At 39.0% G+C, this 22,056-nt stretch overlaps 1 protein-coding gene across 2 annotated transcripts in view; it reads left to right on the top strand.

Moving 5' to 3' along the window:
- LOC136875964 (uncharacterized) overlaps positions 1-22,056 on the top strand; it is a 672,636-nt gene that overhangs the window by 131,269 nt on the left and 519,311 nt on the right. The window contains exon 5 of one of the 2 annotated variants that reach the window (XM_068228419.1): positions 3,122-3,245. In XM_068228419.1, the coding sequence (XP_068084520.1) occupies positions 3,122-3,245 (124 nt within the window). Of the gene's footprint in view, positions 1-3,108; positions 3,246-22,056 lie in introns of both variants that reach the window. The other variant, XM_068228420.1, reaches the window with a different exon arrangement.

Genomic DNA, 22,056 nt, shown 5'->3' with positions numbered 1-22,056 from the left:
ACTTAGTCCATTCAGCAGTGTGCACCATGTATTGCTTGTGTTGTGTAAACATCCACTATGTCTCTTATGTCAAACAGTAGCACAGTCTATGTGATGCCAATGTTTTGAATGTGGATGTTGACAGGTAGTTTTGAATTTGTCAATCTGCCTGAACCAGGTGTTAGTGATACAGAGTCGAAAACTGTGTCCACATCATGAGCAGTCTCAGTCCATTGTCTTTTTCACTGCCTATACCATGTCTTCCAATTATGTTCGGCAAAACTTCTGAGTCTTTCCCCACTCTAGCATTGAAATCTCCCCAAAATAGGATTTTGTCATTGCTGGGAACTCTGCTCAAGGTAGCATCCAGCTCAGTACAGAAGTGGTCCATTTCCTCAAACTGCTCCATATCAGCAAAGTGAACTCTGCCACCGTGTTCCAACTCATATTGAGGTACACAGTTAAAAAAAAATTAGGGGAGTATGTTTTTTTGAACGTATGCCATGCTCCACAAAACAATACCTCACACCCAGATATATTACCAACTAAACTTTTATTGTGAGACGTAAAGCCCCTTAAAAAAAAAAAACAACCCTCTATTGTTGCCATTGATGCTTTCACGGCCCGTACTTATAGACATGATACTGTATAGGCTTTAGGGCTTATGCCGTGTTAAGAAAATAAGGTGAAATTCTTTACGTTTCGCAGAGAACTGTGCTCTGCGTCATCAAAAGATGATCTCGACTGTCCACTAGAAAGGCTTCTTAAGCCTGTTCAAGGTCTTGGAGAGTCTGTGGTGGAACAGGACGCCCACGAACACTTCTGTCAAGCCTATCCCACACATGCTTGATGGGATTAAGGTCGGGACTCAATAATGGCCATTCCATCTCTTGAATGTCCAAGAATGTTTAAGAAGCCGAGATTTTCTTCTGATGACGCAGAGCACAGTTCTCTGCGAAACGTAAAGAATTTCACCTTATTTTCTTGACATGACATAAGCCCAAAAACCTATACAGTATCATGTCTATAAACCTTTATTCTTTACCATTGAAGTATACAAAAGAACATTGATAGATTCACATTCATTTCTAGAACACAAATGGAAATGTCCAAATAGGGCCAAAAACAAAGTGATAATAGTTGTCCAGGGTGGATTTTTATCACAGTTGGAGATTTCAGTATGGTATATGTCCTTCACGAGCATTTATCACAGTGTGGCATGTACGTGGCATGCTCCGTATAAGTCGACAGAGGTCTAGTTGTGGTATCAGGTCCCATTCTTCATTGAGAGCCTGATTGAGGTCTTGCAGATTCTGTGGTGGAACAGGGCACCCACAAACACTTCTGTCAAGCCTATCCCACACAGGCTCGTTGGGATTAAGGTCGGGACTCTGCTGGCCATTCCATCTCTTGAATGTCCAGTTCTCACAAGACTGCTCTGGTGATGCATACTACGTGAGCCCTGGCATTGTCGTGCATGAGTACGAATTCAAGGCCAACACCATATGCAGCAACCAACACATGCTGTAGCAGTATGTGTTCGATGTACCCCGCAGGGGTAAGATTACCACGGACGACGACAGGATCCATTCGCAAATTTTAATTATAATTTTGGGTCCACCTTATTCGGTACAGCGTAGATGTAATTACAACATATATTTTTCAATCAGTACTAGTTTCGACGCCCCACTGCATCATCATCAGCTGATGTAAATTTGTAGAAAAATTGCGTCACATAAATTTATCAACGTCAAATTCATCACAATTTAGAACCATATTAACAACATGAAACTGTGTTAAAAATATATTGTCTTTAAGTTCATATTTTCAACAAGTCAAGGACTTGCGAGTCTTATGCCATAAACTGATAAAAGCATATGCAAACCAGTTTGCTCACTTATGATGAAAAATGAAAACCTACAACCTGTTTTCCTGTCTTTGACCGGGTTAGGGATGTAATGAATGAACCATATATAGGCTATTGGTACGATGGGGTCGCCACTTTCAAAGTGATATTAATGACTGATAGATGCTATGACATGAGAATGGAGAGTGTTGCTGGAATGAAAGATGACAGGGAAAACCGGAGTACCCGGAGAAAAACCTGTCTCGCCTCCGCTTTGTCCAGCACAAATCTCACATGGAGTGACCGGAATTTGAACCACGGTATCCAGCGGTGAGAGGCCGACGCGCTGCCGTCTGAGCCATGGAGGCTCTTCACTTATAAAGTGGATTTAAAGAACAACAAATTATAAAATAGAATATTCTTGAAACACTATGTGCTTAATTTATCTCTCTTCTTAAAACTTCACGTAGTATCATAGTAGAAATACTTCAATAAAAACTACAGTGTCCCTTTAATGGAGCAATCCTAATGAGGTGGAAACGAACGCAAAGTCCTTTGAGATGTTATCAAGAACAATGTTCCCAGTTCAATGCAGACCTCAAAAGGTCGCTGTCTATTGCGCTTCGCATAGACATAGTGTCTTTGTCTTGAGGGGTCACCTGACAGTTTAATGCATGGCTACGCCTACAAATGGAGTATAACTTCGATTTGACCTACGCTGAGTAGCTAAGGTCTCAAGGTATGCCGTACGACCATCGGAACCCCATCTACCAAATTAACATTCACATACCAGACGTTACAAAACATGTTCCCCTAATTTTCTTGAACTGTGTGTTCCTAGACAAGAGCTCTCTCTATACTGGGATGCATCTTACTTTATCTTTTGAGAAAATTTCATTTCTTTGTTTTTAGTATGTTAACCATACACTGTAATGTGATAACTGAGCAGCTGTGTTTACTACTTAGTGAAGGGTTTGAGGCAAACTATTTGGAACACCTTTTCTAGTTCCTACCCTTATCAGGAAGGGAGAGTATAGCTACCTCTAAATACAGGTAGCTATTTATAGTGAGCAGTAGAAAAGGAAGATTGGTTACATCTCTGTGTCTTACTACAAATATACATGTTATTCTCCCTCTCTGCCCTGCTCTTCACTGTCACTGCATGGTGAAGTTGGCTGAACAGATGTTTTACCTCACTCGTGTGACTTGAAACCATTTTAAATTTTTTTTCAGTGTTTATAATGTTTAGTGTATCAAACGATAATAGTCCCTCTGGCACTCAGCTTCTCTTTGCAGTTCCGGTCAGAATATGAGGCAACGCAAGCATTAGCTTTGGACGACATCAACTTTAAAGGTCGCCGCCTAGTAATCAAACCAGCCGATGCTGCTCAACTAATACCAGGGACTTATGGACTGTCAGGTGAGTCCCATTGTCGACAAATGGATGTTCAGGATCTTTTATCTGGACCAATGTATAGAATAATGGAATTTGCTTTAGTCTTATTGTGACTTGAAATATTGGGACTCTCCTCAATTTTGCTGATCTGTTCAAAGAGGCTGACACATTTTGAAATACACTGTGAGCTAATAAAAGTGTTACATTTAGGAAAAATTAAGTTTCTGAAATGTATTTTATTATTATTACATTCATTATAACTTTATTTGTTTATTGTAATTTATGTCTAGCTCCTTAACTGAATGGTCAACATTGATTCCTTTCGGTTCAGAGTGTCCTGGTTTCGATTTCCAGCTGGGTCAGGGATTTTAACGGCTCCCTGTTCTCTGACTCGGGGATTGGGTATTTGTGTATGTGCCAGTACACATCTCTTCACAACACACTACTAACCACCACAGAAACATGCAGTATGGTAGTGAAAACGTCTCTTTACATGGAGTTGGCGTCAGGAAGGGCACTGAGCCGTAATTCAAGACCAAATCGACCTGTAGGACGCAGTTCATCGTTGCAAACTGACCACAGTGCGGTGAATGCTGTTTGGACTCCAAACGTAGTCGTTGGAGGTAACGGATGATTAGCATCTTAAGTACAGTAAACTTTCTCGAAGTTACAGTAGTGACAGTGCAGGACTACTTCAGCCATAATTTGTCCCGCTTGTTTATAACATAAACAGTTCACAAACATTGACATATTTACACAAAATAAACAATGTAGTATTAATATTCATGGTTTAAAAGTGATTTGACCTGCTGTGGGAGGGGACGCAGATGAAGACTACACCCACGGTATCCCCTGCCTGCTGTAACAGGCAACTAAAGTATGCCGAATTTTGAACCATGAGATTACCTGTGATTAGTACCATCATGCAAGGAACACCATGAGTAGACTTTCCCTGCAATTAGTAGCATTATGTGAGGAATACCATGGGCTTGTGGGTGCATCACTATAGGTTTAGTGTACCCGTGTATAGTATCCGCCACTATGACGGAGGCTCACCCTCTGTCCAGATTTGGTTGAACACCACAAGGAACACGGGTCTGGGAGTTGCCTGTGATTATTACCACTATATGAGCGACACCATCAGTCTGCGTTGCCTGTTATTAGTATCCACTATTTGAGGAGCACTACAGGAATATATGGGTCCCTGTGATTAGTTCTACTATGTGAGGAACACCCTGGGTTTGCATTGTCTATGAGTGGTGCCTCTATGTGAGGAACACCATAGGTCTGAGTTACCTGTGTGTAGTACATTACCTGTGAATAGTACTACGATGTGAGGAACACCATGAGTCTACATTACTTGTGATTATACTGCTACATGAGAAATAATGACTACATGAGAAATACCATGGTTCTACTTTATTAGCGTTAAGTACCATTATGAGGGGCCGTTGACCTGGCTTTTGGACCCCTTGAGACATCAGGCAACATCTTAAGAAGAGTTCCTTATATGATGACAATGCTGAGGAAGAATTCAGAATTGTGTTAAAAGACTTTGAAACCTGTGTGTCTGTTGAACACCCCTTTAACAATGGAAGAATTCTTACCTATAGACAATCAATTGTCTACCTTCAAGAAAATGAGCAGTGAAGACATACTGAAGTCTGCATAGTATGATACAAACTCGGAAGATGAGGCTGATTGTAATGACTTGTGCCAGTTCCTTCAAGTGCAGAAGTTATGGAAAGTTGAAAGAAAATAAATACAGGTGTATTTAAAGAAACATTCCAGTGATTGTGCTGTGATTCATCACCTGATCGCTGTGACTAATGCAGTTGAACAATTAAATTAAAAGAAGAAACCAGCAGCGGACACAGATTTATTCTGGAAGGACTAAAGTTAAAAGAAAGGAGTAGCAGTGCAACTTCATTTTTCACACAGTGTGCTACCGTAATAAAAATTTTTGTGTTGCGCCCATCCTGCGTCCAGGTACGACCCAAGTAAAAATTTCCCGGTAGCTGATGTTCTCGCAGGGCATATCTTCAGAAAAATGGTTAAGATTAAAGTGAGTTCCAAGAGAAGACAGGTACCGCATGCGACAAATACAGATGAACGTCTCCATCCTATCACATTTTCACATCAATCAGTCATTAATCGCAAGACTCGAATAAATCGCATAAAAAGTACCTTAATAACTAAGTCAATCTACAGCTAACATCTACAAATTATAACTCACTTATTTAAAAAATAAATTAGAAGAAATTTATTAAATTACTCAGGTATGAAAGAAAAGAGAACTCATAATATCTTAAAACTCTTTCAATGGTGTTTTAAAATCAATCAGTATTTATAAACATCTCATATAAGTCAGCGCTGGTTTAAGAAAGAAAAATAAATTCTTTTCTGAAATGAACTAGTATCATATTACATTCCTTCTTGTATGAAAATTACTCAGTTATCATATGAAGTAAATTATTAACTAGAAAGGTCATGATTCGTGTTGTTAACATCACAACACTGAGCTCAATCTCGAACACTTTTTGAAAATGAGCAATCTGAATTAAGTATTCTAAATCATTCACTGACGTGCTAATGTTACTATCTCTATTGCCTGCCAAAATCTAGGCTCCTAACATCCTAGTCTATCATCATTATACGTTACATAAATTATTAATCATTGAAAAATATAAAAATAAACTACAACACATTTCTAAATAGTTCTTAATTTGCTACTCGTTAGCTCAATATGTATCTGATCATTCACTAGTCTCATTTATTATGTCAAGCTTATTTAAGTGACTCCGCACTTAAATATCTCAATATTATTCATCTACTTTGTTCATTAGGGCTACACACACTCATTACATCTTTTAATGCCTTCAATGCTAGAATATGTTATCTGCAATGAGTATTTCCTAACATCAACAGCTGTACTTGACTTTACGGAAACCATCTACTCTTATCTACACACATGGATTCGTCATTCATACCTTGTATTAAGTTACTCCCTCGACATACGTCTTTCATTGTACTTGCATCGCTTATATGATCCTCCTTTGAATATTTCAACATTTAAGAACCCTATTTACGTCTTATTAAAACACAACTTCAAATTACCTTACTCAAATCTCTTCACGTCACTCAATTCTTGACTACATAATATTTACAATTAAATGGATATAATAAATAAGGTAGTTCAACCTATTCAATACAAATAAATGCGAAATGTAGAGTTACATTCCTATTTAATTAAAAGCGGAAGCGGTACCGGTTTTGACCCCAATCCGGGTCATCATCAGCCGAATAAAACGCAAAAAACAATGCATAGGTAAGAAAGAAATTAAAGATCAAATCCACATAAAAACAGTTGAATAGGCAATATAAAATAACGAGGATAGGCACTGTAAAGTTCAGAAGAAGTAGAAGGTAAGTCACTTAAAAGAAGCAAGGCGCAATGTTCTGAACAGCAGCATAGCACACGCAAAGTTTGACATTATCTCATAATTTTTACGAGAAGCGGAGAATAGTTAAATGAGCCAGCTTGCATACACTGTCAGGCGCGAAGTCACAACACAATCCAACAAATACGAAGATCTAAAATCGTGCAGAAGCCGAAGACGTGTAGCTCAATTGAAGTAAATTGCCAGCTCCCGAAGATCAGTGCGACATATTCAACGTCAGGCACTGTGTTTTCAAACACCGACGGAACTTGATGAATAGCTTAATGATCCAGTATTTGCTTCGGTCGCGAAAATGTAAAACCAGGATTTGGTAGATTTGTTTTTTAATTAAATAGGAATGTAACTCTACATTTTGTATTTACTTGTATTGAATAGGTTGAACTACCTTATTTATTATATCAATTTAATTGTGATAAATTTCAATATGGAACATAATGATATTTTTATCTTTAAATACATAATATTTAATGAATTCAATAACACCATTTACATAACCATATTTCGTATATATAACCTCTTCCTAAATAAACATTTATTAAGACGTATTATTCTCCGTTGCATTCATATTCCGTTATTTGGATAACTTCTTTTCTCATAGATTGATGCTTAACCTTAATATTTCATAATTACTTTTGATGACGTGATTTGACAAGGAATAACTCTTATAATCCTACTTCTTCTCATAACATCCCATTATGATGTTAACATTGCATAAATGGCTTCACTAATTCCACAAATGATATCTAACACTCGCAAATATTCATATCCAGCTGTATAATAATCTACCTTCCTTCTCAAAAATAAACATATTCTCTTTTACAACGATCATCTACTCAACATATCCATAGCCACTTCTTTCGAGATATCGATCTAGTTATAGGTTAACTTAATTTAGTATCATTCAATTATATATATATCACTTCACTGAGTCACTTCCCCTTCTAAGTATCTCACACTTATTGTAAATTATATTAGATACATTTGCCTAGCTTAATTAAGAACTAACGTATATAGTAAGACTTAGCTAGTCATTCATCAAGTTTGCAGTCTCTGTAGCTCTCTCTCTCTCTCTCTGCGTCACATCACTGGTCTCGGCTGGCTACAGTCTGCAGTTTGGCTGGAGTCACCTCATATCAGGTCTGGTCTATCAGCTGGATCATATCCATTTCCAGGTCGGTCCACCTCGAAATTAGCAAGACACCATCTTCTTCATACTGCAGCTGTCAATAACATCCAAGAAATTCAACAAGTAATCGTTCATCTTTAGAGTTCCTTTAAAGTAATAATCTCTTCTTAAGTATTCAATATTCTGATATTTTTCATATTACCCCCTGTGGGTGGGGGACGCCGACGAAGAATACACTCACGGTATCCCCTGCCTGTCGTAAGAGGCAACTAAAAGAGGCGACCAAGGGGGGTGATTGTCTTGGAACCATGAAACTACTTTTGATTTGTACCATCACGTGCGGAACACCATGGGTCGCCTTTACTTGCGAGTAGTACCATTCTGTTAGGTACTGAATAGTTTTGTGATTCGTAGCACTCAAGCGGGGTTCAGTGTGGTTTTCCAGTACCCGTGAGTTGTACCTATGTGAGCAACACCACGGGTCTGGGCGTTGCCTGTGAGTTGTACCACTATATGAGCGACACCGTGGGTCTGCGTTGCCAGTGATTAGTACCCACTGTGTGAGGAACACCACGGGAATGCCGGCACCTGTGATTAGTACACCTAGGTGAGGAACCTCATCGGTTTGCGTTGGCTATGAGTGGCGCCATTGTGTGAGAAACACCATAGGTCTGTGTTACCTTTACGACGTACAATACTTGTGAGTAGTACCAAGGCCGCACTAGATAGACAGGCCACAAGGCTCGGACCGTGACGTCACGCCAGTGGCTGGCGTTCAGCATGGTAGTATACGGCCCGCTCTCACTGTCTCCATGATATTATTAATTTATTGAACCTTAACGATATAACTGAACACGCCTTTAATTGTGGTTTTATTTAGGCTTGTGCACTACATCAGTTTTATGCGGGGTAAAGCTAGCGGAACAGTTTATGTACATTTATTTACGTAAAATTCAGCTGACATCTGTCATTTGTAACGGAACACGGTTTCATGCAAAAGATTAAAACCCATAATACGTATAAAATAGTTTTAATGTTATTATGCAAATACAAGATAGCAGTTCACAACAATAGTCTGGAACCTTTCTTAGCAATTAGGCTTCAACTTAAAACTTATCTAAAAATTCTTAAAGTTTCAGGTTATCAATTTTCCTTTTCTTTGCCGATTTATGGCTATCCTTACTTGAGGATTTATTCTTCTTAGCAACGAGTTTGTCTGCGATAACTTTTCTATGGTTATTCAATAATATATTACAAAATATGTATATACATTTGTCAACGTAATCTTTAAAATTACTTCTACAATCACTGCATGTTTCAAACATGACGTTTTCATTTTCCAGAACTTTGTTGACAAGCAAAATCAGAATGTTTCTTTGAGAATCACCATGTAAAAACCTCGATTCAAATTTATCTCTTATAAGTACACTAAATAATTTAAACTGTGTGATCAAAATGTTAACAATAAAATCTGATGGATATTTCAAAGCTCCTCTGTCAATTATATTGAAATAAAAATTGTCCTCCGGCTTTAACACATCTGACGTTACATTATCATTATTTAACAATAAAACATCTTGACAATTTATACATGTACAATTTTTCAGAATTATTTTACAAATATATCCACCAATATAAACTAGACCCAACAAAATGTTTTCAGATACAATAACATCATTTAACTCAAGTACCACATTTTCAAAATGTGAAATGTCTGTTGGTTTGAAGCTTTTACAATCTGAGCTCTTGCAATCCACATATTTACTTAATGAAATATCACTAATAGGGATGGCTGCATGTTTAGCAGAGTATGCATTTATTACCGTCAGGGCTTTCAACAATTTTCGTTCTGACTCAAGGATTTGCTTCACTGAAATATGGTAGCAGGCACCACTCATTTCCCTGTACTGCCCAAATCGTGCCTCCAGTTCGTCAGTTTGAAATTTCCCTAACAATACATACTTGAATCCTAAACTTGTTTTCAAGAAATTTATTAACTCTAAAATAGTTTTTGTAGTGTGAACTAAGGCTGTTTGAGTTCCATTAGTAAGTTTTCCATGACGACTCTCTGTTTTTTGTGTAATCTCCCCTTGAACAGACAGATTATCCTATCTAATTAACCATGTTAAAAACTTGCGCAGAAATAAAACATTGTCGTCATGAATTGAAAATATTGCGTTACAATGGGGGTCGTTAAATCTGTCGCCTTTGAAAGCATGCTTAACATTAACAATCTTCCACCACTGAAGAATTATTTCTAAGAATACAGCTGTGCTTTTAAAACCATCTCCATTTTTTATTTTATCAAAGTGTTTTAAAGCGGCGACATTTTTCTCATCGAAGAGCTTAGAACAAAGGTTTACATTTTGTCGCTCTAAAGAAGTCGGGTACAGCACTTTTTGGTTCAGGGCAGGAGCAAACTTAACTACATCATTCTCTTCTCCTCTGTGGAGCTATTTAAGGTGACCAACACTAGCAAAACATTTTTTGTCTGACTCAGGGTTGTCAAAGTCAGGAAACACGAAAGTTTGTAAGTATCGGCCTGATTAAGCCAGTTATTTCTTAAGCTTTTAAATAAATGAACAGTATCGAACATTACAAAAATCTTTTGTGTTTCGTCAAATGGATTTTGAAAAGTGGTTTGTAAATTGCTTTTGCACAGCTTTTCAAACATTTTTCTATTAACACTGTTATTATAAGAAATTATGCATACTACCTTATAACCTATAGTTGCTTCTACAACCAGGTACACAACACGATGTGGGCATAATTCACAATGTTCACACAAGTATAAGTCATTCAACACCATTGATAGCCTTACTGCTGCGAGGTTCATATCAGCCTACAAGTCACTGGCGAAAAATGAAGCGGATGGCTCTTCGTGTGACGTAGCGCCGAAAGTGGAAGGGGAGCCTTATGGCCTGTATATCTAGTTGGCCTTGGTAGTACCTTAATGTTTGGAACACCGTGAGTTTACGCTACCTTTGATTAGTTAAATTAATAAATTTCATTGTTTGTCCGTATTGTACCAAGATTACAACTTTTATTATAATTTGGATCCACCTCATTCAATACATAAAAACTGTTGTTTAGTTGAAATTACAACATATATTTCAATCAGAACTAGTTTTGACGCCCTTTTTGCGTCATCATCAGTTGATATAGGTTCTTGGAAAAATTGGCAATCACATAAGTTTATCTATGTCAAATTGAACACAATTTAAAACCATATTAACAACCTAAAACTGTGTTACAATTATACTGTTTCAAAATCCATATTTTCTACAAGTCCGAGACTTGCGAGTCTTAAACCTTAAATTGATGAAAACATATGTAAACCGGTTTGCTCACTAGTAAACTAACGTGGATTTAAAAGAACAACAACTTAAAAATATAAATAGTCTTGAAGAAACATTAGCTTAATTTAACACACTTAAGCCGAACGCCAGAAGGACATATTATTATTGTTTTGTTTTTTTTCTCTCTATATTTAGTGCTCTGTACACGCTATGGGGTACATTCTATTGCAGATGACTGGAGGAAGGGAGTCCAAGTGCTCATTGCCTCAGTCATCCCATATTAGGCATCGTCCAACATCGGACCCCAGGCAATACTGGCTACAACCAGGTGGGTATTCTATGGCCTTGGTTGCTTGGTTCGGCTAGAGACCTGATAGGCATGGGTGGCATTCGGGGAAGATGATTTTGGGCATGGCTTCAAAACGTCTTTGACCTGCCAAAGGTGGTCCCCCACCGAAGTCTTTAACTTGTGATTCCTTGAAGGGTTCAACCCCCTGGGAAGAAGCGCAGCCCGAAGGAATGGGATCCAGCTTCCCTAGGTTTCTGGTTGCTACCAGAACTGATGGAAGTGACTTCAAGCAGGCACATGAAGGTGTCTACGGCAAACTGAAAGACCTGAAGGAAATGCGGAACGGTAATTTGTTGCTAAAGGCGCGCACTGCCGTGCAAGCTGATCTGTTGCTCCAGTGCGATCACTTTGGTGATATTCCCATCAAAGTGGAAGAGCACAAGAAGTTGAATCTGGTTCGTGGAGTTATCTTCCACCTTGATCTCATCTTGAACACTGTCGATGAGTTGTTGGAAGACATGAAGCACCGTGGCGTGACACACGTCCCGCACATTACGTGCAAAGTCAACGGCGAGGACGTCATCAAGGGTGCGTTCATTGTCTCTTTCAAATTGTCATTGTTAGTAGAAAAAGTCAAGGTAACAAATATCGCTGCGGTATGTGGCCGTAACTCCCGCCTTCCATGCGGTGCTATCAATGCCAGAGGTTTGGGCACATGGTATCTCGTTGCTCAAATCAGTCTCTATGTGGTACATATGGCAGAGGAGCTCACGACACGGAGGAGTGTTCAACTACTTAGAGGTGCACTAACTACCCTGGTTTTCACTCGCCCTGAGATCGGAACTGTCCAGTATATCTCGGTGAGAAGCAGATCCAGGAGATCAAGACCCTGGATGGTCTTTATTTACCAGGAAGCGCGCCGTAAGTTCCATGCTGTGAATGCACCCACCATGACGTTAGTCTATACGAAGATAGCACAGAGTCTTCCAGGTTCATGGTTTATATCTTCTAAACCTGTTGCAATCGCTGTGCCCAAGCGGCTTAAAAGCTTCAGGTGGGGGGGGGGGACCCCATCCTTCCACCAGAAAGAAGTCTGTGTCAGCTGGGACTCCTAAGCTAGCACCGCAGGGGAAAGTCCATGTCTAGCCATGCCCAACCTGGCTGAGGCGGCATCGTTGACCAGGGTTGGGAAACTATCTCCCAGCCCGTCTAAATATAAGAAGGCGAGAAGGGGAACACCCTTACCAGGCGCTCCCCGCATTTTTCCTGCGAAGGGGAAATCATGCTCTGCAGCTGGAGGTTATGTGTCTGCGCCAGCAGGTACGCCTGTTCCAAAACCTGTGTGCTCCCCTCGTAGGGGGATGTAGATGTTAATAGTGTTTAGGGTTAAAAACATTTTTTTGCTCATAAGCTAACGCTCTCTCTTTTAGTCCACATTGTGGCGCTGTTACAGTGGAACTGTATCGGTTATGACAGGCATCTTGCTGAGCTACGCCAGCTCATTGTGAGTTCGCGGCGAGTATAGTCTGTATTCAGAACACAAACCTCAGACCAGGTCTTGAGAAATTTCAAACTGTACTTGATGGAACGATATTATATGCTCACTGTGCATCTGGTGGTGCGTTTTTTTTGTTAGTTCTGATACAGCGAAGAGGTTCTCTAAGAACCCCACTGGAAGCAGTTAGCAGTTGCGTTGTGGGTACCACTGCCTGTCATAGCAACAGTTTGTAATGTTTATTTTCCACCTCTTACCATAAATGATGTCACTGACCTTATAGATAAGCTTGCACCTCCCTTTTATTGGGTATTCTGACGCCCATCATCCGATATGGGGCTCTGAAACACCTTGCGCCAGGGGAATGGAGTTGGAAACATTAGTAACAGAGCTGGATTTACATATTTTGAACACAGGTGAACCAACTCATTTCAGTGTTATGGCACATAATCTGGCATAGATGTAAATCTGTGCAGTCAACGTTGGTTCTGCTGTTTTGGTGGAATATACACAATGATCTCTGTGACAGTGACCATTTTCCTATTATTCTTACTTTGTTGAAACAGAAATCCATCGAAGCTCCTCCTCGATGGATTCGTAGACATGCTGATTGGCCAAAGTTCACATCACTGACTGTTTTTAACGATAAGACCAGACAATGAAGTCAAATAAATAATAAATTCTATAGGGACATGTTTCGCCCTTTTATTATGGGCATCTTCAGCCTAATCTCAATATGAAAGTTAATTAATCAGGTACGTGATTGTAATTAAAAAACATATGAATATGAAGATGATGTTGGAAATGTGTTTCAAATGGTGAGCGAACTGGTTGACAATAGTTTTGATATTCTTAAAATGAAACCTTAATAATGTCTAATATACAAATAGTCGTAAATTTATGAATGTCCTTGTTTAAAAATTGGTAACAAATTGTATACTGGTAGTTTTTTAAGAATGTTAATTTTGTAAAGAGACGTTTCCGTTGCTCACTTCAAGTGAGGTTTGAAATAAATTGTTACGTTGAAACAAGTAAAGACGGTGTTAGAGAATATTAATCGGGTATTAAACAGTTCAAACGTCAGCATAAAAATTGTTAGACTGTTGAAACTCTCATGTGAAGAGATGAAACTGCAGTCTTCTAGAAGCACGAGTGAAGAAGAGTGCTTGATGGTAAGTAGCTGTGTTAAATATGAAGTCTGTAACAATAGGAGAATTTTTGTGTTAATGAATGAAATTGAATGAGAGTTCAAAGGGAAATCGAAGTGTGTAAAAACACATTGTACATTTTAATACGGACCAGAATATGAGAATTATAACATGTAAGACCAGACAAACCGTAGACAGTGAAATAACTTACATAACACAAGTTACTCTTGCTGCTGCTGAGGAGTCTATTCCCTCTTTTTTCAGGGACTCCTCACCAAAAACTTTCCTTGCTCTGAAGCGGGAGGCAGAACATCACCACCTTAGTTTTGCCATTCAAGCTTCACAGGACTATAACGTGCCCTTTATGGAGTAGGAACTCTGCAGCGCCTTAGCGCTTTGCAAGGACATGTCTCCTGAACCAGACAATGTCCATAACCAGATGTTGAAACATCTTACTGAGGATAGTCTATTATATATCCTTCATGTGTTCAACTGAATCTGGATAGTGGGTGAATTTCCGTCTCACTGGCAAGAGGGCTGTGTGTTTGTTGTTGACAATGATAGGTTTCTTTTTGCTCTCCTGGAAACTTGTAGTGTGTACACAGCAGACTTATCTGTGAAGCTCTGAGATACGCAGTGTCCGATGAGCACTGACACTTCCTTCTCTGTACTGATTCCCTGAGCTCACTACAGTCTATTGATTCTAGTATCCCTCGCCACTCTCTGGTGCAGCGGATCCAGGACCTGCTGGCTGGGTGTTTGGATGCCGGCACCAGAATCACGTTTATGTGGCTCCCAAGCCACGTGGGTGTAGAGGGGAAACAAGTTAGCAGATAAGGCTGCGAAGGAGGCAGTTACACTGATCCCGTTGTCTTACAAGGTTCCAGTAAGTGATATTCGCTCTCAGCTGAGACAGTTTTGTGTACTGGTGGCGATCATCTTACCGTGGTACACATCCTTATGGAGTGCGTAGGCCTGGTCGATCTGCGCCATAGGCTAAAACTCCCGAGTACCATCTCCCTCATCCTGCGAGGTGATCAGCAGTCAGCAGACCTCGTCATCCGTGTTATGAGGGATAGTTGTCTTTTTTTATCATGTGTAACAATGTCCTTTGTCTTCGTGTAGTTGTGTTAACTGCACTTTTTTTCCATTGACTCTATCCTAGTTCGTGTTTGCGTATTTTAATGTGTTATTTAATTTCTAACATGAATTATATATATATCTACTTCCAGGCAATGCCTTATTCCATTGTCACCTGTATTTTCTATCATTTTATTAGAAAATAAGGCATAGTGAATTAGATCCGCTGATTGTTTTAATCTCATCATTTTTCATCACCTTTTATTTTAAACTCTAGTCTGTCCATACATTTTAAAATTTTAATCATCAAATCATATCATCCATCTCATTCCATTAGTGGCTGATGACCTTAGATGTTAGGCGCCTTCAAACAACATCATCATCATCGTCATCATCATTAAAGATCATCTGAACACAGATTGCTATTCTAATATATTTCCTTTACAAGTGAGTGTAATGCAGAAACTGAATCCTGCGGGCAGCATAATGCATTCCTGTATACTGTACACATGGCTTCAAGCGACAGGAAACAACCCGGTCGTCTGCTCATAAGAGCGTCTGCATCAGCTTCATATGAAACCATTTGAAATTTTAAACGAATGATATAAGAGCTCTAAAGGGTGTACAAGGTTGGCTTTGCATATCAAAATTTATTCAAACTGAGCCACGCACTTTTTGTCTACAGAAACTTTTATACCTTTTTCGTTGCATGTTTACATGGCCTGTAACAATAAACTCATTGCCTTATTACACCTTATATAAACTGTTAATAACCTACTGGAAATAAGTACTTTACTGCAAAGAGAGAGAGCCATAGAATTAACATTTACCATAATTATTTTCATACATTTCCATCATGATAAACAGTAATTCCTAAAACTATTGAGAAATATCAACTGAATTTACTGTACATAAAGGTTCAAAAACCCTGCAGTGAAAACTGAGTGACATCAATAAATGAATACATACAGTAACTTTAATAAAACTTCATGTTTTATCTGTCATAGGAACACATTTTTGAGTTTTATTTTAAACTTTACATTTTCCTACTTGGGTGGACTCTTCTCTGGAATCATAAATGAAAATGATTAGATACATTTTCTTACCACCATTTTTATGTTTTCTAAGTTTAAGATTTTAAATTTAATGGTCAATTCGCATTGTAATTGTAGATATATATGCCTTTTATCCTGTCCTTTTCTCACCTAGACCGTGGCTCAATATATGTGATGAAATCCAAGAATTAAAAATCTTCGTTTTTTCATTTCTAAAAGTTAGTAAAAATAATAATAATAATAATAATAATAATAATAATAATAATAATAATAATAATAATAATAATAATAATAATAATAATTTTGGGTGACTTCAATGCCCAACTAGGTCGTGAACAGAAGTACAAGAAAGTTATAGGAAATTATCCTGCTCACAAAAGAACCAATCCCAACGGCAAAAGACTGGTGTCCATTTGCGAAAATCACAACCTGCAGGTCATGTCGACCCACTTTCGCCATCTACCCAGAAAGAAAATGATTTGGCGTTCTCCCGTCCAAGCTCTCGGAGAGTTCCAAATTGATCATGTTGCAATCTCCAGGAGAAACAGCCCTGAGATTATGAATGTCAAGGTAAAGAAAGTCATCAATGTGGCCTCAGATCATTATATGTCTCTTATCAAATTCAAACCAATTCCCGCAAACACAAGGAAGACGACCAAACAGATCACACGCTTCGACAATGATAAACTTCGACAAAGGGTCGAGGAGTTCCAGGAGAAGGCTAGACCAAATGACTGTGACTTTAACAACGCCAAAAGTCTCCTTGTTGAGGCCACCAAAGACGTTGCAGAAATCAAGAGAAGCAAAAAGCATGCCTGGTGGAATGGTACCTGCGAATCAGTCCTCCAAGAAAGACTCAATGCGTGGAAGCAGTACTACTGTACGAAATCAGAAAATGATTGGGAAACTTACAAAACCCAACGTGCCCAAGCAGCTAGGGTGTTCAGAACTGAGAAACATAAATACGAAAAATCTCTCCTTGAAAAGATAGAACAAAACTTTAGGAAGAATGAAAACAGAGAGTACTACAGAGCCTTCAAACGCAAACTCACTGGCTATAAACCACCATCTCTATGCTTTGAGCGAAAGGACGGCACACTGGCGACGTCAAATGAAGAAAATTGCAGCATTCTGGCAGATTACTTCAAGAATTTACTTAATTGCTCTAAACCGCAAAGCGCCATTGAGACCAAGGAACCCTTACTCAGGTACCCAGATTCCAGACCACCCGACAGAGATGAAATCAAGCGCCACATTGCCCATCTCAAAAATAACAAAGCGCCGGGGGAAGACTCAGTAGTAGCAGAACTATGGAAATATGCCCCAGAGGAATCACTTGATATCTTGCAAAAGCAAAGAGAAGAAATTTGGAACAAGGAGACCCTACCCGAAGATTGGAAAATAGCTTCGATCAATCCATTACACAAAAAAGGCAGCATGAAGACCATCAACAACTACAGAGGAATATCTTTGCTACCCGTGACTTAAAAAATTCTATCACTTGCCATCCTGGAGCGTTTGGAAGCACAAGTCGAACATCAAATAGGTGAATACCAAGGAGGGTTCAGAAAAGGTCGCTCATCAGCTGAACAGATCCAAAATCTCAAAACGATCATAAGAAATTGTACACTAAGGTCCAAGCAGTACGTGTCTGTCTTTTTGGACTTTAAGAAAGCGTACGACTCCATTGACCGGGAAGTCCTGCTAAACATCTTAAATGAATTTGGAGTTGATTTGAAACTGCTGGCTTTAATTAGAGCCACCCTGACCGATACAAAATCCAAGGTGAAGTTCCACAGATGTCTCTCTCATTCCTTTGACATCAAAACAGGAGTCCGACAAGGTGATGGGCTATCCCCGATACTCTTCAACTGTGTTCTTGAAAAGATCATCAGAACCTGGCGGGTGAGATTACAGGAAACCAACTACAGTCCATTGAGAATAGGAACCAAATCCGAGGGGATCGCAACAGACTGTTTAGCATTTGCCGATGATATTGCTGTTCTCTCAACCGACATAGAAACCGCTAGAGCTCAAGTTGAAATTTTAAAGGAAATTGCCGAACAAACTGGTTTGAAGATATTGTTTGAGAAAACAGAAGTAATGACTAATATCAAAGAGGCTCCACCAAAACTCCATACAAAATACAGGGACATCACCCGAGTAGACAAATTCAAGTACCTGGGTGAGATCATCATGAAAAATGGACTGGACAAAGAAGCACTTCAGGAGCGAGTACGCAAACTGGAAATAGCCTACCAAACATCCCGCACAATCTACAACAAAAAATGCCTTTCTCAAAACACCAAGGTACGTCACTATGAAACAGTTCTGAAGCCAGTAGTTCTATATGCAGCCGAAACCCTGTCTCTAAATGCTAACAAAGGACTCCTTGAAGAAGTGGAGAAATGAGAACGCAAAATTGTGAGAGGAATCTTGGGATCAAAGTACAGAAATGGAATCCATCAAAAGAGATCCAACAAGGAAGTCTACAGCAAAATAGAGAAAATTACGGACACAATCAGAAAAAGACGGGCATGATTTTACGGTCATCTGAAGAGAATGGACGGAAGAAAGTTAACTAAAGAAATCTTTCACTTTTTTGATTCAAACCCCAAAACCACAATTCCCTGGTTTAGAAATACCAAAGACGACCTGCAAATGCTACATATCTCAGCTGAAGACGCCCTTAACCAGAGATCTCTTCCGCAAGAAAATATTGATGAACGGGCTAAACCGAGACGAGCAACCGAAGAGAAGATACAGTGCCCCTTGGACAGAGGAGCGTAAGCAGGCCCACTCACAAAGAATGAGGGAAATTTGGGCTCTAAAGAAGGCCAAGTTCAGTGTCAAATGCAACAAGACTTAACGTGGTCCTTCATGGCCCCAGCGAATTATATATATATATATATAAAATAATGTTATTTGCTTTTACTACTTCTACTACTACTACTACTACTACTACTACTACTACTACTACTACTACTACTACTACTACTACTACTACTACTACTACTGCTACTACTACTACTACTTTTATTGTCTTCGGAGACGCCTTTCTAGAAGTTGGTAGGTATGTAAATACAATTCGAGCACCAAATTCTCTCTAGATAAATTATGTATCTGTAATATTACTGCAGGTAATTACAGTGATACCTCGTTAGTACTTAACACGTCGTAAATTTGACGTCCCAATTCTCATCGTATTAAATCTATATAAAAATACCTCATTTATCGCGTCAACGAATATTCACTATTACCGCTTAGTACGATCACATTTTTCATAGCCCTGAAAATGTTATTTGTCATCTCCCGTGAAAGGAATGATTTCCAACTCGGGTAAGAAAGAGCTCTCGCTACAGCTGTGAAAAGGCCTTGAATTACTGAACTTCAGAGCATAAGTTGCACCTTCGGGGAGCAAGCCGTTAGCCTGAGGAACATTCAGCTTTTTTGCCGGTTAGCAGCGAGATTGCTGAATAACACAGTGAGCCTGTTTGTGCTTGTATTTTGCATTTTATTCAGAAATTAGACATTTATTTTGTGTTGGGTGGTACAGTGAAGGGTTCGTGCGTAGAGCTAACCACTCTACCCCATCAGTTGCCGAGGTTACGGATATAGGAAGCCTTTACCTTCCACCCGTCCAAGGGTCTTCATGCTTTTACAGAGATGACTTTGCTTTGCTTTCTGGTACAGTGAAGGGTAGCGCCTGGTAGCCTACATCTGGATTAGGAACATATTCGTTTGAAGTTAACTAGTGTGTTACATATTTGCCTTGCGATGGCCTGTTTGTAAATTTGGTTAAAGTTGTGAAGTTCCTTACTAATCAGGGCAAAATTAAAATCTATCAGAAAGTGGACTGTCACTCGCATCTTTACCCATATCTTCCCACTGTCCTTTTAAAAGGACACCACGTATTTCGCACGGCAGAAAAGGCACTTTGAAATTTAAGGAAATATCATTTTAAGGGTTTATGTTTGTACAACCGAGAGCGCAGGACCCGCCTACAATATATCAAGCACCATTATTGTGCCAGTATATGTGTCTAAATGTGAAGATATTTCGCGGGCTATGGCAAGTCGAGATTGGTAAGTAATATCTTTGTTATTTCTCCTAATTCTACAGTATAAGTTTGTTTGTAGTTAGAGTCTTGACTTTATGTACTAAAACAAGTACAGGTTAATGTCTAGACGAAACATATTTAAATGTTGTTTAAATAATTACACAATAAAAAATTTTGGTATTGTAAAGGTGGAATATTGATTTAACCTCAAAAAGTATACGTACGACAATACGGGCTTTACAATGAAATTTATTTTATGTAATGGCTCAAATATTTTCCGAATGATGATAACCTGAGTATCAATGAATCTATGGTGCCTTATTATTGCAGACATTCTGCTACACAGCACATATATGGTAAACCAGTCAGATTTGAGTACAATGTTTTGTCCATGTGTACTCGTCTCGGATATCTTCTCTATGGGTTTCTATATCAGGGAGCATTTACGGGGAATACGATGCCATATTTAGGAGCTGGTGGATCAGATGTTATGACATTAGTGTCAAAATTACCTAAAGAAAGAACATATAGTATTTTCATTGATTACTTCTGTGAAATTATTAGAGGAAATGAAAAAGCTCGGGCATGGTTGTACTGGTACAATTAGGAAAAACCGAGTGGAAAAAGCACCTCTGATTGATGTATCTATAATGAAAACAAAAATGAAGAGAGGTTCATATGATCAAGTTGGATAAAGTTAGCGGTGTTATACTAGTGCGGTACAACGATAATAATGTGGTAAATATACCTTCAACTGAGGTTAGTGTTCGTCCTCTAGGTCAAGTCCAGCGTTGATGTAATCATGCAAAGAAAAGAGTTATGGTAACCCAACCTGCCTGTGGCAATAAATACAATACATATGGGGGAAATCAATAGGTTAGACGAGAATGTTACTGCTTACAGACCAGGACTCAAGTCGAAGAAATGGTACTGGCAGATGGTACTTTTTCCCATCAGTACGAGTGTGAACAATGCCTATCAGTTATACCGCCTAACTCCAAATGGGAAACAGACACATTCTCATGATTTGTTGTATTTCTTATGGTACATTGTTCAAGCGTACTTTTCAAAGTATAATTTTGAAAGGAAAGCCAGTGTCTCACCAAAATGTGTAGCTTCGTGAGTGCTCAAAGAAGTAAGATTTGACAATATTTGTCATCTTATTGTCGGGCCAATGACAAACCAATAAGATGTGGAATGTGCTCAAAGAAGCCCAATTTTAAATGTAAAAATGTAAAGTTGGGGTCCATCCTAAATGTTTCCATACTGTCTAAACATCCTAGTTTACGGGAATTGTGTTACGGTATCTTCAACAATTCTTTCAATATATCCGAAGAATTGGACGATTCTCCTTGTTACGTGAGAAGAGAGACTTTTGGAGATATTCAGTTCTTGAATTATAGATGCATTAGTTCTTCCTTCCGTCCAAGGTACACGGAGCATTGTTCTCCAATACCACATCTCAAAGGCGTTGATACGGTAGATATCTCTTGTGTTGAGGGTCCAGGTCTCGCAACCATAACGGAAGACAAAGAACACAAGGAAAATCAACTAGTCTAATCTTTGTACTGTTCGTTATTGCTCTGCTTTGGCATATTTTTGTGAGTTTGCTCGTGGCAGCGCGGCCTAAGGTGATATGTCTCCTAATCTCTTTGTTAGAACTTCCGGTATCACAGGTGGTCGACCCAAGCTGGATCTGTGCCACTCTGTCAATTACCATTAGTTTGGACTTGCTCAGGTTGATCTCTAGCCCATATCCTAACCTTGCATCTCTAACATGTTGGTATATAATATAGAATATTGTGTATAAATATGTATTGTT

This window comes from Anabrus simplex, chromosome 6 (genome assembly GCF_040414725.1).
Source record: "Anabrus simplex isolate iqAnaSimp1 chromosome 6, ASM4041472v1, whole genome shotgun sequence".
In the NCBI taxonomy this organism is placed as follows: Eukaryota; Metazoa; Arthropoda; class Insecta; order Orthoptera; family Tettigoniidae; genus Anabrus; species Anabrus simplex.
Note: the sequence above shows the minus strand (reverse complement) of the source record. Positions and strands in the feature narration are given on the sequence as shown.